Consider the following 22,024-nt stretch of genomic DNA (forward strand, 5'->3'; position numbering starts at 1 on the left):
CTGTTACCTCACAGACAAACACCCCTGGGTTATAATGTTTTAATCCAGATGTTATTAAAACATTTACTCAGTTATTCAAAGGTTAAATTAAATCTATCTTTACTGTCTCTACATTAACAATGTTTCAGGGAACTTTATTATAATTCATCATATGAATAACAAAATGAACTTAAAATATATATTAAAGCATCAAGAATAACCCAGAGTGACATTATATTCATTTTGTTTAATATATTTTATTATATATTTACTACTTTTGTAACTTTATTGTTTACAAAAAAAACACATTTTAGGATTTTGTTGTAATCATAGACAACTCATGTTTGATTCAAATGATGCCACATAAAGTCTGAGTTTCTTTAAATTACAGTATTTACCATCATTTAACATGTAAAGTGATGGAAGATTATACTTAAAGGAACAATATGTAGCACTGACACCAAGTGTTTCAAAGCGGTACTGCAGAACAAATTAGAAGTATTTGGCAGAGCTGAAGCTGAAAATTTGGTGTAAATAGTTTCTGACAAGCTTTTTTCTTTCAGCGACAGTAATGTTAATGTGAAACTTATCAATTATGACGCACTAAAAACATTCAAGGAGAAAAACAGCTGTCAGTTTAGTTTGTGATGGTTTACGGTTGGTTCTGTCAGTACAGTTTGTCAGTGAATCCACACTGGTCTATATTTGTATCTTGATCTCCTGGAATGAAATGAGCAGCTGACTTGTTGTTTTAGGTTCAGAGATCATGCCGTTTCCTAGTGTGTAGTTCATGGTACCTTTATTTAAAGTGGAATGAATTTACTGAGTCATTAGACTTTAATGAATTAAAACTAATTAAAGTTAATAAAATGCTCAGAAACGTGTAAGAACACAACAAAGGGTTAAACACAGTTTCTCTCTAAAACCGCTCCTGTTCCTGGAATGAACCAAAGCCTGATGACCCTCCCTTTACTTCCTGCTCTCAAACACAGTGAGCTCCACTCTGTCCATTTATTTCCTTGTTCCCTCCTCTTCAGATCTACAGTTTGAGGATGGGTGGAACCAACATGTGGTGAAGTGTAAGAGCTGACAGACTCCATTCACTGCACAAACACATGTTGTTGAGATCAGAGCTCAAACTAGTTTCACTTCTAACAAAGTGAAACTCAGACAGTTGTTGACACTGAGAGGTGAAATGGCGCAGAAAGGAGTTCAGCTGGACCGAGAAACCTTCTCTTGTTCCATCTGTCTGGATCTACTGAAGGATCCTGTGACTATTCCCTGTGGACACAGTTACTGTATGAACTGTATTAACAGTTTCTGGGATGAAGAGGATGGTAAGAAACTCTACAGCTGCCCTCAGTGTAGACAGACCTTCACACCGAGACCTGTGCTGGTTAAAAACACCATGTTAGCAGTTTTAGTGGAGGAGCTGAAGAAGACTGGACTCCAAGCTGCTCCTGCTGATCACTGCTATGCTGGACCTGAAGATGTGGCCTGTGATGTCTGCACTGGGAGAAAACTGAAAGCTCTCAAGTCCTGTCTTCAATGTCTGGTTTCATACTGTGAGAAACACCTTCAGCCTCATTATGAATCACCTTCATTTGACAAACACAAACTGGTGGAGCCCTCCAAGAAGCTCCAGGAGAACATCTGCTCTCGTCACGATGAGGTGATGAAGATGTTCTGTCGTACTGATCAGCAGTGTATCTGTTATCTCTGCTCTGTGGATCAACATAAAGGTCACGACACAGTCTCAGCTGCAGCAGAAAGGACTGAGAGGCAGAGAGAGCTGGAGGGGAGTCGACAAAAACTCCAGCAGAGAATCCAGGACAGAGAGAAAGAGGTGAAGCTGCTTCAACAGGAGGTGGAGGCTATCAATCACTCTGCTGGTAAAACAGTGGAGCACAGTGAGAAGATCTTCACTCAGCTGATTGGTCTCATTGACAAAAGAAGGTCTGATGTGAAGCAGCAGATCAGATCCCAGCAGGAAACTGAAGTGGGTCGAGTCAAAGAGCTACAGGAGAAGCTGGAGCAGGAGATCACTGAGCTGAAGAGGAAAGACGCTGAGCTGGAGCAGCTCTCACACACAGAGGATCACAACCAGTTTCTACACAACTACCCCTCAGTGTCAGCACTCAGTCAATCTACACACTCATCCAGCATCAATATCCGTCCTCTGAGATACTTTGAGGATGTGACAGCAGCTGTGTCAGAGCTCAGAGACAAACTACAGGACATTCTGAGGGAGACATGGACAAATATCTCACAGACAGTGACTGAAGTGGATGTTTTACTGTCAAATCCAGAACCAAAGACCAGAGCTGGATTCTTAAAATACTCACAAGAAATCACACTAGATCGAAACACAGCAAACAGAAACCTGTTATTATCTGAGGGAAACAGAAAAGTTAAATTAATTAGTGAACAACAGTCTTATTCTAGTCACACAGACAGATTCACTAGATGTTTCCAGGTCCTGAGTAGAGAGAGTCTGACTAGACGTAGTTACTGGGAGGTGAAGTGGAGCGGGAGAGGAGTTGAAGTAGCAGTTGCATACAAGAATATCAGCAGAACAGGGAACTGGACTGAATGTTGTTTTGGATACAATGATAAATCTTGGTCATTAAGATATTACAACAGCAGTTACCTATTTATGTACAACAATATCAGAACTCCAGTCTCAGGTCTTCCGTCCTCCAGAATAGGAGTTTACCTGGATCACAGAGCAGGTGTTCTGTCCTTCTACAGCGTCTCTGAAACCATGACTCTCCTCCACAGAGTCCAGACCACATTCACTCAGCCTCTCTATGCTGGACTTTTGGTTTTAGATTTTGAAAACACTGCAGAGTTCAGTAAACTGAAATAGACAGAAGTAATGTATTTAATGTTTAATCTTTTTTCTTTCTCATGTTTTTGTGACATTACTTCACAGAAATCAGTCAAATCAAACAAGAATTGTCAGAACGTCTTTATTATCTCATCATTTCTTGATTCTTGTTGAATTCATTGAGTTGGAGCTGTTTCCTGTGTTTAGTCATGAAGGATATCACTGCTCATGACAACTTTTCTTCCCTCAAACTGACATTACTCCACATGACAATAACTTCTCTCTGCTCATAACGTTTGTTGAATATTTGTTTGAATGGATTTGTCTGCTGATGTTTTTCTTCCACTGCATATGAACAGAAATCACAACAGATTTCTTAGAAATCCAACCTAGAAATTGATGGTTCTTTATCAAAGGGATGTTGTTCTGAACATTGTGTAAATTGAAATGGAGTAAATTTGACAGATCTAATAAAACAGTAAATACTGTGATGACAAGAAGTAAAGATGCTGTTTATCTTTTGTTCCCATAACTGAGAGTCTTCATTAAACCAACTCTATGAATGAAGTCGATCTTTACATGAAACCTGAAAAACATGTTAACATTAAATGTAGACAATGAATCAAACTACCAGCTTTAATGAACAGTGTCAGTAAAATACATTGTGTAGATGAATTAGTGACGTTGTACTTCAGAAACAGTTTAGTAACAAGAGTATTAATTGAGTTTATTAGTTTTCTACATTCCTGCAGCATTTGAAGGCAGCAGGACATGTGTTGATAAATCTACAGCCAGATGTTCCACAGAGCAGTGTCATTACGTTCAACCATATCCTCATATTTAGTTGTGTCAGACGTGGGATAGGCAGCGATTCTAGGATCAGACCTTTATGGAGGCTCAGCCCCTAATGAGAACAACACATGCAGACAGTTCTCTGCTAAAGTGCTCAACACACCTGCTGAAATCACTCATTTTGTAGTCCCTAGACTAATACCTTAGGAAACTAAATAACAATACTTGTTAAGTTTAGTAAACTTTTCATAACCAGTTCTTTTGTTTTGTAAAATTGTTACAGATGTGTTCAGTTCCTTTAATTCTTCATTTGATGTTTAGGTCAATAGAAATAATAATAATGTAGTTTGGTTTCATTGTACTATGTGCAGAGACGTTTTTGGCCACCACGTTCCCAAGAGTAGACCAGTAACAGGGGGTTTGTTGTATTTTTATTTTGCTCATTTATTTTTCTTTTTGGTGGCCGACTGGTGTGTTTGTGTCAAATCAGACCCATTTGCAACTTAAATCACTCATAAATATTGTGTTTTACATCCGATTGCCTCAAGACCTTATGATATCCTCCACACTATGAACCTGAACATATAAAAGTGATGATCAAACTCTTTCATTGAATTTTGAGTGTTTTAATCAACCTTGTTACACCTGTGGTGTTCCCGGTCGAAAGTGACCGCCATAAGAAATGAATGGGTTTCCAGATTATACTCCTTCATCACAGAAAATATCCCCATACACACCACCCCAACTCACTCACTAACTTACTCACTCACTTACACACACATCAGTCTAAACAATGTCTTTTGCGGATACACCTCTTTCCCGCGCTTATGTGCCGATCCTCCCACATGAACCAACTTCCTGCTGAAACAACGTATCATATCGTCACACAGACTAGACAGATGTCTGTTATGTGAACCCATCTCTTTCCCGCGCTTTTGTGTCTGTCTTCCACGTGAACCGCACCTTCCAGACTAATCAATGTATCATCTTCACACAGACCCCATATATATAGCTTCATGTTTGCCTTGCACTCCTTTTAGTCTGAGCCCAATAAGTAGGCGATTGACCAGGGGGTTCTCTGTCTAAGTGGTTCTGGTCCAGGTGAAGAGGGCACTGAAATTGAACCAGAGATAGAGGAAGATGTGTCGGAAGTGGAAGACAACACAGATTTTGATCCAGAAGTTGAGGAGACTGACCAGTCAACAGATGGAGAGGGAGAGGCACCTGAAGAACAGGCACCTGAGGAGACATTCCAGTCCAAGAGTGGACACTTGATATGGTCTTCATCCCCCCAGGACAGAGGAAGTAAAGCAAGAGTGGAAAACATTATAAAGAGGGCCAACATGGTATGAGACATCTCGTGTGGATGACATCAAGTCCAGCTTCCAACTCTTTTTACCATTGTCTGTACTGGACGTTGACTTTATCATTCATTCATTCCGGCGCCGGTCGAGCTGGCTGCTAGTTTCTTCTTCTTTTCCTAATTTTTCTACTTTTTTTCTACTTTTAAAACTTTTTTAGTTTTACTCAACTGCTGGCATGTTTATATAGTCTATACATACATATGTATTTTTAAAGTTTAGCACAACAGAAACCTGTAAATTAAACGATGTGCGTTGGAACTTGTGCGCGCATTGTTTACAGTGAGGAACAGACACCAGATCCCCGCAGAGCTGCTTCGGAAGACTCGCCGAGGACCAACCTTCGGGAAGAGCAGAGGGAATCCAGAGAGAGCAGCGTCCTTCTGTTCACGGAGACCTGGCTGACACCGCTCATCATCATTTTACTGGACAACTTTCATCTGCTGCGGGCAGACAGAACGAAGGACAGCGGTAAGAGGAGAGGAGGAGGACTGGCTGTGTTTGTGAATGTGAGGTGGTGTAAACCGGGACACTGCACAATTAAAGAACAACTGTGTGACAGAGACATTGAACTGTTAACATGAGGCCATGCTATCTACCACGGGAGTTCCCACATGTTATAGTAATTGCTGTGTACGTCCTCCCTCTGCTAACGCTGACACAGCCTCTGACACTCTCGGTCACCAGCAGGCTGCAGACACAGCACCCACAGGCCGTTTTCCTCATCTCTGGGGACTTCAACCATGCGCCTCCCACATCTGTTCTGCTTACATACACACAGTATGTCACCTGTCCCACCAGAGACAATAAAATATTGGACTTGTTTTATTCCAACGCCAAGGAGGCATACTGTGCATCCTCCCTCCCTCCCCTGGGGAAAGCTGACCACAACATTGTACATCTCCAGCCTGTGTATAAACCTGTAGTACACAGGCAGCCGGTGGTGCCCCGTACAGTGAAGAGGTGGACTGCTGAGAGCGAGGAGGATCTCAGGGACTGTTTCGACACCACTGTGTGAATGGAGCTTTGTGACCCACATGGGGAGGACATCAGTGGCCCCACTGACTGCATAACGGACTACATAAACTTTTGCTTTGAAAACACTGTCCCCTCCAAGGTGGTACAGTGTTTTGCAAACAACAAGCCATGGATTACCCTGGATATTAAAGCTCTCCTAAAGGAGAAGAAGAGAGCTTTCAGATCTGGGGACAAGGAGGAGCTAAAGAGGATGCAGAAGGAGCTTAGGAGGAAGATCCGGGAGGGGAAGACCAACTACAGGAGGAAGATGGAGGAGCAGCTGAAGCAGCAGAACATCAGTGGGGTGTGGAGAAGCCTGGAAACCATCACCGGCTACAAATCACCCCACTCACAGCCGGAGGGGGACCTGAGGTGGGTCAACGATCTGAACCTGCATTTCAATAGGTTTGATCAAGCACCCGCTTTGACCCCCACACAGTCTCATTCAAACTCCTCGACACCAGGATTACCCCCCCACAGCAATAACCCTTCACACCTCTGGCCCATCTCAGCAAACCACTCCACCTGGACTACCACCCACAGCATTAGCCCTTCACACCTCCGGCCCATCTCACCAAACCACTTCACATCTCACTGGACTCAGCCACCCCTGCAGTACAGAGCCCCCCTGCTCACCCCTGTTCTTTTCAGCTGCCCAGGTGAGAAAAGAGCTGAGGAAGATCAAGGCAAAGAAAGCAGCCGGACCAGATGTCATCAGCTCCAGACTCCTTAAGACCTGCGCTAATGAACTGTGTGGCGTTATGGAGCATGTCTTTAACCTGAGCCTAAAGCTGAGGGTGGTACCACAACTTTGGAAGACCTCCTGTGTGGTACCTGTGCCTAAGACACCACATGCCAGAGATCCCAGCAGCTTCAGACCAGTGGCCCTTACGTGACAACTGATGAAGACACTGGAGAGACTGGTCCTAGGCCACCTTCGCTCCACAGTGGGCCCTTCCAGCAGACCCACTGCAATTTGCCTACCGACCTGGCATCAGAGTAGAGGATGCTGTCATCTTCCTTCTACACTGTGCTCTTAATCACCTGGAGAAGCCCGGCAGCACTGTAAGGATCATGTTTTTTGATTTCTCGAGTGCTTTTAACACCATCCAGCCGGTGCTTTTGAAAGACAAATTGGAGAGGGCTGGCATGGACCTTGATCCTTGAGTGGATTCTTGACTATTTCACAAATAGGCCACAGTTTGTGAGAGCCCGGGACTGTATGTCTGACTGGCTGACCTGTAGTGTGGGAGCCCCCCAGGGGACTGTTCTGGCCCCCTTCCTCTTCACCCTCTACACTGCAGACTTCAGGCACAACAGAGGACTTACGCAGAACTTTGTGGCCTGGTGTCGGCAAAACCACCTTCTGAAGAAAACCAAGGAGATGGTGGTGGATTTTCGCCAATGGCAGTCTGCTGTCCCCTCACCGGTGAGCATACAGGGAACAGATATTGAGAGAGTGGACTCTTATAAGTACCTGGGTGTTCACCCAAACAATAAACTAGACTGGACTCATAACACGGATGCACTGTTCAGGAAGGGTCAGAGCAGGTTGTACCTCTTGAGGAGACTGCGGTCTTTTGGAGTGAAGGGAGCACTCCTGAAGACCTTCTATGACTCTGTAGTGGCATCAGCCATCCTGTACGGTGTGGCCTGCTGGAGCAGCAGCAACACAGAGAGGGAGAGGAAGAAGCTGGACAAAGTAATCAAGAAGTCCAGCTCTGTCCTGGGTTGTCCCTTGGACTCAGTGCGAGAGGTGGGTAAGAGAAGGGTCCTGGCAAAACTGACATCCATGCTGGACCACAAGTCTCACCCACTGCAGGACGCCCTGTTTGCTCTAGGGAGCAGCTTCAGTGACAGACTGATCCACCCTCGCTGTACGAAGGAGAGATTACGCAGATCTTCTCTCCCTGCTGCAGTCAGACTGTACAATGAACACTGTTGATACTCATATTACACCTGTGCAATAATCATAAACCAACTTTACAATATACATTTTCAACACTGCTATCCAGTAATATCCATAAACTGTACATACTCATACTGCTACAAATACATATATTGTACTTACATGTATATATTTTATTTATTACTGTACTGTTTGTACTATCAGGTTTTGTAGTTTAGTTTATTTATCTCAGACTGAGCCAGTATAGTCTTTCGTCTTTAATTAATCTTATCTTTATGACTCTTTTAGCAACACTACAGAATTTTGTAAGCTCAAACAGACACAAGTCATGTAGCAGGTTAAATAATGTGTATGTGTATATAACCGTATGTACTGTTCATGTTTGTTGTGATGTTTCTGCAAAGTAATCAGCTGGATGAGGAATTAATAATTATCTTACTGTTTATCTAGAACAATGCAGAGACGTTTGATTCATTTACAGATTAAACTTATGCAGCACTGACACCAAGTGTTTCAAAGCGGTACTGCAGACCAAATAAAAAATTTTGACAGAGCTGAAGCTGAAAATTTGGTGTAAATATCTTCTGACGAGTTTTTTTCTTTCAGCTACAGTAATGTTAATATGAAACCTATCAATTATGACGCACTAAAAACATTCAAGGAGGAAAACAGCTGTCAGTTTAGTTTGTGATGGTTTACAGTTGGTTTTGTCAGTACAGTTTGTCATTGAATCCACACTGGTCTATATTTGTATCTTGATCTCCTGGAATAAAATGAGCAGCTGACTTGTTGTTATTTTAGGTTTGGCGATCAGGCACAAACACATGTTGAGATCAGAGCTCAAACTAGTTCAGTTCTGAGAAAGTGAAACTTAGACAGTTGTTGACACTGAGAGGTGAAATGGCGCAGAAAGGAGTTCAGCTGGACCGAGAAACCTTCTCTTGTTCCATCTGTCTGGATCTACTGAAGGATCCTGTGACTATTCCCTGTGGACACAGTTACTGTATGAACTGTATTAACAGTTTCTGGGATGTTGAGAAAGGTAAGAAACTCTACAGCTGCCCTCAGTGTAGACAGACCTTCACACCGAGACCTGTGCTGGTTAAAAACACCATGTTAGCAGTTTTAGTGGAGGAGCTGAAGAAGACTGGACTCCAAGCTGCTCCTGCTGATCACTGCTATGCTGGACCTGAAGATGTGGCCTGTGATGTCTGCACTGGGAGAAAACTGAAAGCTCTCAAGTCCTGTCTTCAATGTCTGGTTTCATACTGTGAGAAACACCTTCAGCCTCATTATGATGTAGCTCCATTAAAGAAACACAAACTGGTGGAGCCCTCCAAGAAGCTCCAGGAGAACATCTGCTCTCGTCACGATGAGGTGAAGAAGATGTTCTGTTGTACTGATCAGCAGTGTATCTGTTATCTCTGCTCTGTGGATCAACATAAAGGTCACGACACAGTCTCAGCTGCAGCAGAAAGGACTGCGAGGCAGAGAGAGCTGGAGGGGAGTCGACAAAAACTCCAGCAGAGAATCCAGGACAGAGAGAAAGAGGTGAAGCTGCTTCAACAGGAGGTGGAGGCTATCAATCACTCTGCTGGTAAAACAGTGGAGCACAGTGAGAAGATCTTCACTCAGCTGATTGGTCTCATTGACAAAAGAAGGTCTGATGTGAAGCAGCAGATCAGATCCCAGCAGGAAACTGAAGTGAGTCGAGTCAAAGAGCTTCAGGAGAAGCTGGAGCAGGAGATCACTGAGCTGAAGAGGAAAGACGCTGAGCTGGAGCAGCTCTCACACACAGAGGATCACAGCCAGTTTCTACACAACTACCCCTCAGTGTCAGCACTCAGTCAATCTACACACTCATCCAGCATCAATATCCGTCCTCTGAGATACTTTGAGGATGTGACAGCAGCTGTGTCAGAGCTCAGAGACAAACTACAGGACGTTCTGAGGGAGACATGGACAAATATCTCACAGACAGTGACTGAAGTGGATGTTTTACTGTCAAATCCAGAACCAAAGACCAGAGCTGGATTCTTAAAATACTCACAAGAAATCACACTAGATCCAAACACAGCAAACACAAACCTGTTATTATCTGAGGGAAACAGAAAAGTTACATTAATAAGTCAAGAACTGTCCTATTCTAGTCACACAGACAGGTTTGTTTATTGGCAACAGGTCCTGAGTAGAGAGAGTCTGACTGGACGTTGTTACTGGGACGTGGAGTGGAGTGGGACGGAAGTTGTTGTAGTAGTCGCATACAAGAATATCAGTAGAACAGGGAGCGGGAAGGAATGTGGATTTGGATTAAATGATAAATCTTGGGCTTTAGATTGTTTTAAAAAAAACTATACATTTATGTACAACAATATCCACACTCCAGTCTCAGGTCCTCCGTCCTCCAGAATAGGAGTTTACCTGGATCACAGAGCAGGTGTTCTGTCCTTCTACAGCGTCTCTGAAACCATGACTCTCCTCCACAAAGTTCAGACCACATTCACTCAGCCTCTCTATGCTGGACTTTGGCTTTTAGGTTATGGAGACACTGCAGAGTTTTGTAAACTGAAATAGACAGAAGTAATGTATTTAATGTTTAATCTTATTTATTCATCGTGTTTTTGTGACATTATGTTTGTGGATGACATTGTGATTTGCAGTGAGAGTAAAGAGCAGGCGGAGGAACATGTGGAGAGGTGGAGGTTTGCTCTGGAAAGAAGAGCCGTGAAAGTCAGCTGTAGTAAGACAGAATACATGTGTCTAAACGAGAGGGATCAAGCTAGAAGCGTTAGGTTACAGGGGGCTGAAGTGAAGAAGGTGCAGGAGTTGAAGGACTTGGGGTCAACAGTTCAGTGTGATGGAGAGTGTGGAAAAGAGGTGAAGAGACGAATGCAGGCAGGTTGGAGCGGGTGGAAGAAAGTGTCAGGAGTGTTGTGTGACAGAAGAGTGTCAGCAAGACTCAAAGGAAAGGTGTACAAGACAGTGGTGAGACCAGCTCTGCTCTATGGGTTAGAGACGGTAGCAGTGAGAAAGAGACAAGAGGCTGAGATGGAGGTAGCAGAGATGAAGATGTTGAGGTTCTCCTTAGGAGTGACCAGGTTAGACAGAATAAGGAACGAGTACATCAGAGGGACGGCTCACGTTGTCTGAGTTAGCAACAAAGTCAGAGAGGCCAGACTGAGATGGTTTGGAAATGTGCAGAGGAGGGATAGTGAATATATTGGTAGAAGGATGTTGGAGATGGAGCTGCCAGGCAGGAGGACAAGAGGACGACCAAGGAGGAGATATATGGATGTTCTAACAGAGGACATGAGGTTGGCTGGTGTGAGGGTAGTAGATTCCCACCATAGAGTTAGGTGGAAAAAAATGATTTGCAGTGCTGACCCCTGATGGGAAAAGCCGAAAGAGAAGAAGAACTTCTATGCCTTGTGGAAAAACCGTGGTTTTCCAAGTTCTACACGTAAACACATAGCTCATTCCAGGTTCTCATGATTAACCTGGTGAATGCATTACTGCTTCCTAAATCCGTAACGATATGCAAATGTCAAGTTCACACAACTACCAAGGATCCAGTGTCACAAGGAAATGCTGCAGCAGATGTGGCAGCTAAAGCAGCTTCGCTCTCTCCTGTCTCCCCAATTCTGCAAATGCCTGTTTCTGTCCAGCATTATGTTTTTCCCTTAATTATATTTCTTTGTTGCAAGCAGGGACTGATGCTGGTGAATAAGCTTCCTGGAAAAAATAGGGTTGCAAAAACCTTTCCTCAGGTGTCTGGGTAAATCCACATGGTCTCCCAGTACTACCGAGATCCATTTTCCCTTTCTTAGCAAAGTTGACTCATGGTCATGACAAAAGGGGGGATGACATTGTAAATAGATTATGGTATGCGCCAGGGATTTCAGTGTTTGCTGAAAATGTTTGTAAAAAAATGTATAATCTGTGCTACAAATAACATTGTCAGACCCAAAACCTAAAGTTCCTTTTGAACATTTAATGATGAACTTTATTGAATTAACTCCTTGCTCTTGTTACAAGTTTAGTTTGGTAATAATAGACACGTTTTCAAAGTGGATCTAATGTTTCCAATGTAGAAATGCATCAGCTATCTCGGGGGCAAAGGTTTTACTTAGAGAAGTCGTTCCACGATGGGGTTTACCCTCAAGACTGAGCAGTGATATTTGCTAACATTTTGTCAACAATGTCATACAGAACCTGTCATTAAGTCTTTAGATAAATCTGAAAACACACTGTTGCTACCATCTAGCCAGTGGTGGTGCAGTGGAAAGAGCACATTGGACGCCCAAAACTAAATTTACAAAACTAATGGCTGAAACACAGTTGTCATGGGTTAAAGTCTTACCCTTAGCATTAATGTTTATGAGGGGTCGCCCACATAAAACAACAAGACTCTCCCCATATTAAATATTACTGGTTGACCTGTGCGAATTACTAATATACTGTTTCTCCAAAATAGTTAATTAATAGTAATAATTATTTTGTGTGCATTTAATTTTCTTATTTTGTTGTGTTTTTTGGTTGACACTTCATGTCAAAAAGGGGGGAATGTTGTAAAACTATTTTGGTAGACCTTATAGATTAGGTGACGAGACAACAAATAAACTCACCAGGATAGAAAAGTCACAGAAAGGACCTCCTTTGATCAAGTATCTTCAAAAAGCCCTCTGTGAGTTTATGATCCTAACATATGTAAAGGATGATCAGTGACCTGGGACACCAGGTCTTCAGGATATTTGGTAAGAATCTGTATTTCTGTGGAGGTTTTCTCTTTGTGTCTATAAAGGTGGAACTGTGGAAGACAGAGTCAGTGAACACTGGCAATGTCTTCTCTCCATGCTTCATGTAATAAACCTGAGATGAATCTTCACTCTGTGGTTATAGTTTGTTGATTCTTGACATCCTGGAATTAAATGAGCAGCCTACTTGTTTTAAGTTCGTAGATCATGTCGTTTCCTAGTGTGTAGTTCATGGTACCTTTTATTTAAAGTGTAATGAAATTACTGAGTCATTAGACTTTAATGAATTAAAACAAAGTAAAATAATTAAAAATTAAAGATTTTGGAAAAAATCTAGTTTTTAATAAAATGCTCAGAAACATGTAAGAACACAACAAAGGGTTAAACACACAGTTTCTCTCTAAAACCACTCCTTTTCCTGGAATGAACCAAAGCCTGATAACCCTCCCTTTACTTCCTGCTCTCAAACACAGTGAGCTCCACTGTGTCCATTTATTTCCTTGTTCCCTCCTCTTCATATCTACAGTTTGAGGATGGGTGGAACCAACATGTGGTGAAGTGTAAGAGCTGACAGACTCCATTCACTGCACAAACAAATGTTGTTGAGATCAGAGCTCAAACTAGTTTCACTTCTAACAAAGTGAAACTCAGACAGTTGTTGGCACTGAGAGGTGAAATGGCGCAGAAAGGAGTTCAGCTGGACCGAGAAACCTTCTCTTGTTCCATCTGTCTGGATCTACTGAAGGATCCTGTGACTATTCCCTGTGGACACAGTTACTGTATGAACTGTATTAACAGAATCTGGGATGAAGAGGATGGTAAGAAACTCTACAGCTGCCCTCAGTGTAGACAGACCTTCACACCGAGACCTGTGCTGGTTAAAAACACCATGTTAGCAGTTTTAGTGGAGGAGCTGAAGAAGACTGGACTCCAAGCTGCTCCTGCTGATCACTGCTATGCTGGACCTGAAGATGTGGCCTGTGATGTCTGCACTGGGAGAAAACTGAAAGCTCTCAAGTCCTGTCTTCAATGTCTGGTTTCATACTGTGAGAAACACCTTCAGCCTCATTATGATGTAGCTCAGTTAAAGAAACACAAACTGGTGGAGCCCTCCAAGAAGCTCCAGGAGAACATCTGCTCTCGTCACGATGAGGTGATGAAGATGTTCTGTCGTACTGATCAGCAGTGTATCTGTTATCTCTGATCTGTGGATCAACATAAAGGTCACGACACAGTCTCAGCTGCAGCAGAAAGGACTGAGAGGCAGAGAGAGCTGGAGGGGAGTCGACAAAAACTCCAGCAGAGAATCCAGGACAGAGAGAAAGAGGTGAAGCTGCTTCAACAGGAGGTGGAGGCTATCAATCACTCTGCTGGTAAAACAGTGGAGCACAGTGAGAAGATCTTCACTCAGCTGATTGGTCTCATTGACAAAAGAAGGTCTGATGTGAAGCAGCAGATCAGATCCCAGCAGGAAACTGAAGTGAGTCGAGTGAAAGAGCTTCAGGAGAAGCTGGAGCAGGAGATCACTGAGCTGAAGAAGAAAGACGCTGAGCTGGAGCAGCTCTCACACACAGAGGATCACAACCAGTTTCTACACAACTACCCCTCAGTGTCAGCACTCAGTCAATCTACACACTCATCCAGCATCAATATCCGTCCTCTGAGATACTTTGAGGATGTGACAGCAGCTGTGTCAGAGCTCAGAGACAAACTACAGGACATTCTGAGGGAGACATGGACAAATATCTCACAGACAGTGACTGAAGTGGATGTTTTACTGTCAAATCCAGAACCAAAGACCAGAGCTGGATTCTTGAAATACTCACAAGAAATCACACTGGATCCAAACACAGCAAACAAATATCTGTTATTATCTGAGGGAAACAGAAAAGTTACAGTAATGATTCAACATCAGTCTTATTCTAGTCACACAGACAGATTCACTGAATGTTGTCAGGTCCTGAGTAGAGAGAGTCTGACTGGACGTTGTTACTGGGAGGTGGAGTGGAGCGGGAGAGGAGTTGATGTAGCAGTCGCATACAAGAATATCAGGAGAACAGGGAACTGGAAGGAATGTTGTTTTGGATTCAATGATAAATCTTGGTCATTAAGATGTTACAAAAGCAGATACAGATTTATTTACAACAATATCAGAACTCCAGTCTCAGGTCCTCCGTCCTCCAGAATAGGAGTTTACCTGGATCACAGAGCAGGTGTTCTGTCCTTCTACAGCGTCTCTGAAACCATGACTCTCCTCCACAGAGTCCAGACCACATTCACTCAGCCTCTCTATGCTGGACTTTGGCTTCTTTATTATCATGGAGACACTGCAGAGTTCAGTAAACTGAAATAGACAGAAGTAATGTATTTAATGTTTAATCTTATTTCTTCCTCATGTTTTTGTGACATTACTTCACAGAAATCAGTCAAATCAAACAAGAATTGTCAGAACGTCTTTATTATCTCATCATTTCTTGATTCTTGTTGAATTCATTGAGTTGGAGCTGTTTCCTGTGTTTAGTCATGAAGGATATCACTGCTCATGACAACTTTTCTTTCCTCAAACTGACATTACTCCACATGACAATAACTTCTCTCTGCTCATAACGTTTGTTGAATATTTCTTTGAATGGATTTGTCTGCTGATGTTTTTCTTCCACTGTATATGTACAGAAATCACAACAGATTTCTTAGAAATCCAACCTAGAAATTGATGGTTCTTTATCAAAGGGATGTTGTTCTGAACATTGTGTAAATTGAAATGGAGTAAATTTGACAGATCTAATAAAACAGTAAATACTGTGATGACAAGAAGTAAAGATGCTGTTTATCTTTTGTTCCCATAACTGAGAGTCTTCATTAAACCAACTCTATGAATGAAGTCGATCTTTACATGAAACCTGAAAAACATGTTAAGATTAAATGTAGACAATGAATCAAACTACCAGCTTTAATGAACAGCGTCAGTAAAATACATTGTGTAGATGAATTAGTGACGTTGTACTTCAGAAACAGTTTAGTAACAAGAGTATTAATTGAGTTTATTAGTTTTTCTACATTCCTGCAGCATTTGAAGGCAGCAGGACATGTGTTGATAAATCTACAGCCAGATGTTCCACAGAGCAGTGTCATTACGTTCAACCATATCCTCATATTTAGTTGTGTCAGACGTGGGATAGGCAGCGATTCTAGGATCAGACCTTTATGGAGGCTCAGCCCCTAATGAGAACAACACATGCAGACAGTGCTCTGCTAAAGTGCTCAACACACCTGCTGAAATCATTTTACTGGGAACAATTACTACATTCACATTTTTCTGTCCAGGATATTTTCATTTACAACAATCATCAGTTCCCACGTCCCAGAGTCCTCAATCACTACAGACCAGTGGCTCTGACCTCACATATTATGAAGGCTTTTGAGAGGCTGATCCTGGAGTCTCTCCAATCTCTGGTTAAACCCTTACTCGACCCCCACCAATTTACTTATCAACCCCATCTTGGAGTAGATGATGGACGTCTTCACCAACCACTGTCTCCAGTACATCCACCTGCAGAACTGTGTGTCTGACACTGTGGTCTGTAGCACAGGTGCTCCACAGGGGACAGTTCTGTCTCCATTCCTCTTCACCCTGTACACCTCAGACTTCAGGTACAACTCAGAGTCCTGTCATCTTCAGAAGTTCTCTGATGACTCTGCAGTTGTAGGATGTATTAAGGGTGGAGACATCACAGGGTACCAGACGGTGGTGGACAGTTTCGTGGGCTGGATTATGGTGCTGGCACTGATGATGGACTTTAGGAAATCTGGGAGTCCCGTCACTCCTCTCTCTATACAGGGGGAGGAGGTGGAGGTCATATCCGAGTATAAATACCTGAGAGTGTGTCTGGACAGCAAACTGGACTGGACTAAGAACTCATCAACTCAGGATTCTGCGCAAACTCCTCTCAATCCTGGACAATCCCTCCCACCCACTGCACAGTGTGCTGCTGGACAGAGGAGCACATTCAGCCAAAGACTGACCAACATTAAGTCCTTCACAGAGAACCACAGGAGATCCTTTCTACCTGTGACCATCAATCTTTACAATTCCTCCCCCCTCTGTAAGGGGTGTGGGAACTGACAATTTATTGTCATATATCTGTTGTCATTCCACACTGGACTAGAATTGGCAGCAATGACTTCATGAATTCCTTTACAAATAAAATCATAACTATTAGAGAAAAAATTGATCCCTGCATACGTCATGGATGGTCTCATTTGTACGACAGCTCTAGATTAATCTGTAAGACCACACTCATACTCAGACTGCTTCCTCCCCGTAGATCATTCTGAATTAATTTCAGTAATTGATTAATCTAAATCATCAACATGTCTCTTAGACCCCATCCCAACTAGACTTCTCAAAGATGTCTTACCTTTGATCAGCACGTCCATATTAGATCAGATCAATCTATCTTTACAAATAGGCTACGTACCACAGGCTTTTAAGGTTGCTGTAGTCAAACCCCTACTCAAAAAGCCTACTCTGGACTCAGGGGTTTTAGTGAATTATAGACCAATATCCAATCTGCCCTTTATCTCTAAAATTCTTTTCACAAATTTTAGAGATAAAGGGCAGATACACTGAGCTCCTCTCCTCTCTCCTTTGCTCCTCTATCCATTCTAATGCTACCATTGCATGTCATTAACTTTGTGTCTTCTCTTTCCCATAGTTATGCTTCCTCCTCTCTGTCTCCCGCTCTCGCTGTACTTTTCTGCAGGTATTCTTGGCCTGTTTCTGTATGATTTTTTGTATAATTATTCTCTGTAAGGTGTTAAACCTTAAACACTGTAAAGTGCCTTGAGATGACTTCTGTTCTGAATTGGCGCTATACAAATAAAATTGAATTAAATTGAATTCTCTGTATCGATGTTATTCTGTGTTTGTGTTGGTGTGGATCCTTTCTGGTTGTGGTTCCTTTTCTTTCTGTCTGAGTTAAAAGCAACTGCAACAAGGCAAAACAATTTCCCTCTGGGATTAATAAAGGTTTTTGAATCTTGAAGTCTCTCCAGTTTTTAGCAGGGTTTGTTTTCTGTTTGTGTCTCTGCTGTATTTCTGATGAATTTAGTTTTAATCAAAGCTTCAACATGTGTCAGCTGATTTTCCTGGTTTCCCCTAATATGAGAATGTAACCACAGTAGTTTTGTGCAGGGCTGGATCGTCTTCTTCAACCCTGCATCATAGGACCGTTTAGTATTTTTCTGCCTAGTAGTTTTTCTTTTGTGCTTTTTTTTGTCGTCACTCTTACTGTGAATATTTTAGTTATTTCATTTAATGTTTCTAACTCTGTGGACACTTTCTGTTCTGTAAATATGACTTTCTTAAAATGTAATCTTCAGAATGAGGTCACTATGTTGGTTCAGACAGTACTGGGTTGTAAAGTTTAAATACAGAGTCGATTCAAACCTTGTGACTAATTTTATCAAAAGTAAAATTAATTCACATTTTTTCTATTTAGTTTTAAGTATTTATTTTTTTGTTAGTCATAACTCAAAAAGTCTGAGAAATTTTAAACTGTAGCATCAAATTTCACATCCCCTACTTTTCTATTTTATAGATTTATATTTTATAGTCACAGCCACTATGATAAAACTAACAGTAAATTAATTGTGTAAATAAAAAGTGTTTACATTTAATTTATCTTTGTCCAGTCTCTACTCCCTCTTCTCACATAATCTTGTTTTCTTCCAGTGTATCTACATTTTTACAACAACCCTTCATTTAAATGAACTTGTCTCAATTGTCATTCTTCAGATTTTCCATGTGTGGATTTTTACCCCAGTCAGCAGACTCCTGTGCTCCGTATACACAGAGGAGCTGCTGTCTGATGACCTTGACTAAATGGACAGGATAGAAAAAACTGATGGAAACACTCAATGTTGACATTCTTACTACTGTTCAGTGACTTTATGAACAGTCACAACCAAACTTGTATCACAGTATCAAAGTAGTGAAAAATGTGAATAACATTAATAACTGTTGTGAGCTGAGTGTAAAATATATTTCAGCTGCAAAACACATCAAATTTTTACTGCACGGCGTGAAAGACAGTGAACACATCCTGTCTCTTGTAAAAGGTTCCTGTTTTCACAGCAATAAATTCTAAAAAACTTCCCCATGTCTCCTGCTTTCAAACACAAAAAGCTCCACCTCAACATGATGCTGTGTTCCATCCACCCCACAGATCTGTGAGTATATGGATGCGTGCAAATAACATGGTGTCCAATGCCAAAGCTAGTACATCTGATTCACTGCAGAAAAAAAATCTAGAGCAGAGATCAGTTTGAATTCAGAGCACAGAGCTTGTTTCCGTTCAAAGAAAGTGAAACTGTTTGACATTGACTATAAGAGGGTGAAATGGCGCAGAAAGGAGTTCAGCTGGACCAAAGAAAATTCTGCTGTTCCATCTGTCTGGATCTACTGAAGGATCCTGTGACTATTCCCTGTGGACACAGTTACTGTATGAACTGTATTAACAGTTTCTGGGATGAAGAGGATGGTAAGAAACTCTACAGCTGCCCTCAGTGTAGACAGACCTTCACACCGAGACCTGTGCTGGTTAAAAACACCATGTTAGCAGTTTTAGTGGAGGAGCTGAAGAAGACTGGACTCCAAGCTGCTCCTGCTGATCACTGCTATGCTGGACCTGAAGATGTGGCCTGTGATGTCTGCACTGGGAGAAAACTGAAAGCTGTCAAGTCCTGTCGTCAATGTCTGGTTTCATACTGTGAGAAACACCTTCAGCCTCATTATGATGTAGCTCAGTTAAAGAAACACAAACTGGTGGAGCCCTCCAAGAAGCTCCAGGAGAACATCTGCTCTCGTCACGATGAGGTGATGAAGATGTTCTGTCGTACTGATCAGCAGTGTATCTGTTATCGCTGCTCTGTGGATCAACATAAAGGTCACGACACAGTCTCAGCTGCAGCAGAAAGGACTGAGAGGCAGAGAGAGCTGGAGGGGAGTCGACAAAAACTCCAGCAGAGAATCCAGGACAGAGAGAAAGAGGTGAAGCTGCTTCAACAGGAGGTGGAGGCTATCAATCACTCTGCTGGTAAAACAGTGGAGCACAGTGAGAAGATCTTCACTCAGCTGATTGGTCTCATTGACAAAAGAAGGTCTGATGTGAAGCAGCAGATCAGATCCCAGCAGGAAACTGAAGTGAGTCGAGTCAAAGAGCTTCAGGAGAAGCTGGAGCAGGAGATCACTGAGCTGAAGAGGAAAGACGCTGAGCTGGAGCAGCTCTCACACACAGAGGATCACACCCAGTTTCTACACAACTACCCCTCAGTGTCAGCACTCAGTCAATCTACACACTCATCCAGCATCAATATCCGTCCTCTGAGATACTTTGAGGATGTGACAGCAGCTGTGTCAGAGCTCAGAGACAAACTACAGGACGTTCTGAGGGAGACATGGACAAATATCTCACAGACGGAGACTGAAGTGGATGTTTTACTGTCAAATCCAGAACCAAAGACCAGAGCTGGATTCTTAAAATACTCACAAGAAATCACACTGGATCCAAACACAGCAAACAGATATCTGTTATTATCTGAGGGAAACAGAAAAGTTACATTAATGAAGAAACATCAGTCTTATTCTGATCACCGAGACAGGTTCACTAATTGTTGGGAGGTCCTGAGTAGAGAGAGTCTGACTGGACGTTGTTACTGGGAGGTGAAGTGGAGCGGGAGAGGAGTTGATGTAGCAGTCGCATACAAGAATATCAGGAGAACAGGGAGCTTGAGGGAATGTAGATTTGGATTCAATGATAAATCTTGGTCATTAAGATGTTACAAAAGCAGATACAGATTTATTTACAACAATATCAGAACTCCAGTCTCAGGTCCTCCGTCCTCCAGAATAGGAGTTTACCTGGATCACAGAGCAGGTGTTCTGTCCTTCTACAGCGTCTCTGAAACCATGACTCTCCTCCACAGAGTCCAGACCACATTCACTCAGCCTCTCTATGCTGGACTTTGGCTTCTTTATTATCATGGAGACACTGCAGAGTTCAGTAAACTGAAATAGACAGAAGTAATGTATTTAATGTTTAATCTTATTTCTTCCTCATGTTTTTGTGACATTACTTCACAGAAATCAGTCAAATCAAACAAGAATTGTCAGAACGTCTTTATTATCTCATCATTTCTTGATTCTTGTTGAATTCATTGAGTTGGAGCTGTTTCCTGTGTTTAGTCATGAAGGATATCACTGCTCATGACAACTTTTCTTTCCTCAAACTGACATTACTCCACATGACAATAACTTCTCTCTGCTCATAACGTTTGTTGAATATTTCTTTGAATGGATTTGTCTGCTGATGTTTTTCTTCCACTGTATATGTACAGAAATCACAACATATTTCTTAGAATTCAAAGCTAGAAATTGATGGTTCTTTATCAAAGGGATGTTGTTCTGAACATTGTGTAAATTGAAATGGAGTAAATTTGACAGATCTAATAAAACAGTAAATACTGTGATGACAAGAAGTAAAGATGCTGTTTATCTTTTGTTCCCATAACTGAGAGTATTCATTAAACCAACTCTATGAATGAAGTCAATCTTTACATGAAACCTGAAATACATGTTAACATTAAATGTAGACAATGAATCAAACTACCAGCTTTAATGAACAGTGTCAGTAAAATACATTGTGTAGATGAATTAGTGACGTTGTACTTCAGAAACAGTTTAGTAACAAGAGTATTAATTGAGTTTATTAGTTTTCTACATTCCTGCAGCATTTGAAGGCAGCAGGACATGTGTTGATAAATCTACAGCCAGATGTTCCACAGAGCAGTGTCATTACGTTCAACCATATCCTCATATTTAGTTGTGTCAGATGTGGGATAGGCAGCGATTCTAGGATCAGACCTTTATGGAGGCTCAGCCCCTAATGAGAACAACACATGCAGACAGTGCTCTGCTAAAGTGCTCAACACACCTGCTGAAATCATTTTACTGGGAACAATTACTACATTCACATTTTTCTGTCCAGGATATTTTCATTTACAACAATCATCAGTTCCCACGTCCCAGAGTCCTCAATCACTACAGACCAGCGGCTCTGACCTCACATATTTCGAAGGCTTTTCAAAGGCTGATCCTGGAGTCCCTCCCATCTCTGGTTAAACCCTTACTCGACCCCCTCCAGTTTGCTCATCAACCCCATCTTGGAGTAGCTGATGGACGACCTCATCAACCACTGTCTCCAGTACGTCCACCTTCACAACTGTGTGTCTGACACTGTGGTCTGTAGCACAGGTTGTCCACAGGGGAAGAGAGAACCACAGGAGATCCTTTCTACCTGTGACAATCAATCTATATAATTCT

At 42.1% G+C, this 22,024-nt stretch overlaps 2 protein-coding genes and 1 pseudogene across 3 annotated transcripts; all 3 read left to right on the forward strand.

Annotated features, from left to right (window-relative positions):
- The first annotated feature begins 1,159 nt into the window (after positions 1–1,159).
- On the forward strand, positions 1,160–2,848 carry LOC117152803 (tripartite motif-containing protein 16-like). Its single transcript, XM_033326416.1, has one exon. It carries the CDS (start codon positions 1,175–1,177, stop codon positions 2,846–2,848), a length of 1,674 nt encoding a protein of 557 aa, XP_033182307.1. The 5' UTR covers positions 1,160–1,174.
- A 5,418-nt stretch (positions 2,849–8,266) lies between these two features.
- Positions 8,267–10,562, forward strand: LOC113172037 (tripartite motif-containing protein 16-like). Of its 2 annotated transcripts, XM_026374840.2 has the most exons (2): positions 8,267–8,291; positions 8,784–10,562. In XM_026374840.2, exons 1-2 carry the CDS (start codon positions 8,267–8,269, stop codon positions 10,460–10,462), a joined length of 1,704 nt encoding a protein of 567 aa, XP_026230625.1. In that variant the 3' UTR covers positions 10,463–10,562. The 2 variants fall into 2 exon arrangements, with proteins under 2 accessions (XP_026230625.1, XP_033182306.1); XM_033326415.1 differs by lacking the exon at positions 8,267–8,291 and having other exon boundaries at positions 8,753–10,538.
- A 2,677-nt stretch (positions 10,563–13,239) lies between these two features.
- LOC113171906 lies at positions 13,240–20,832 on the forward strand (annotated as a pseudogene).
- The last annotated feature ends 1,192 nt before the right edge of the window (positions 20,833–22,024 follow it).

Source organism: Anabas testudineus, chromosome 17, assembly GCF_900324465.2.
Source record: "Anabas testudineus chromosome 17, fAnaTes1.2, whole genome shotgun sequence".
Taxonomy (NCBI): Eukaryota; Metazoa; Chordata; class Actinopteri; order Anabantiformes; family Anabantidae; genus Anabas; species Anabas testudineus.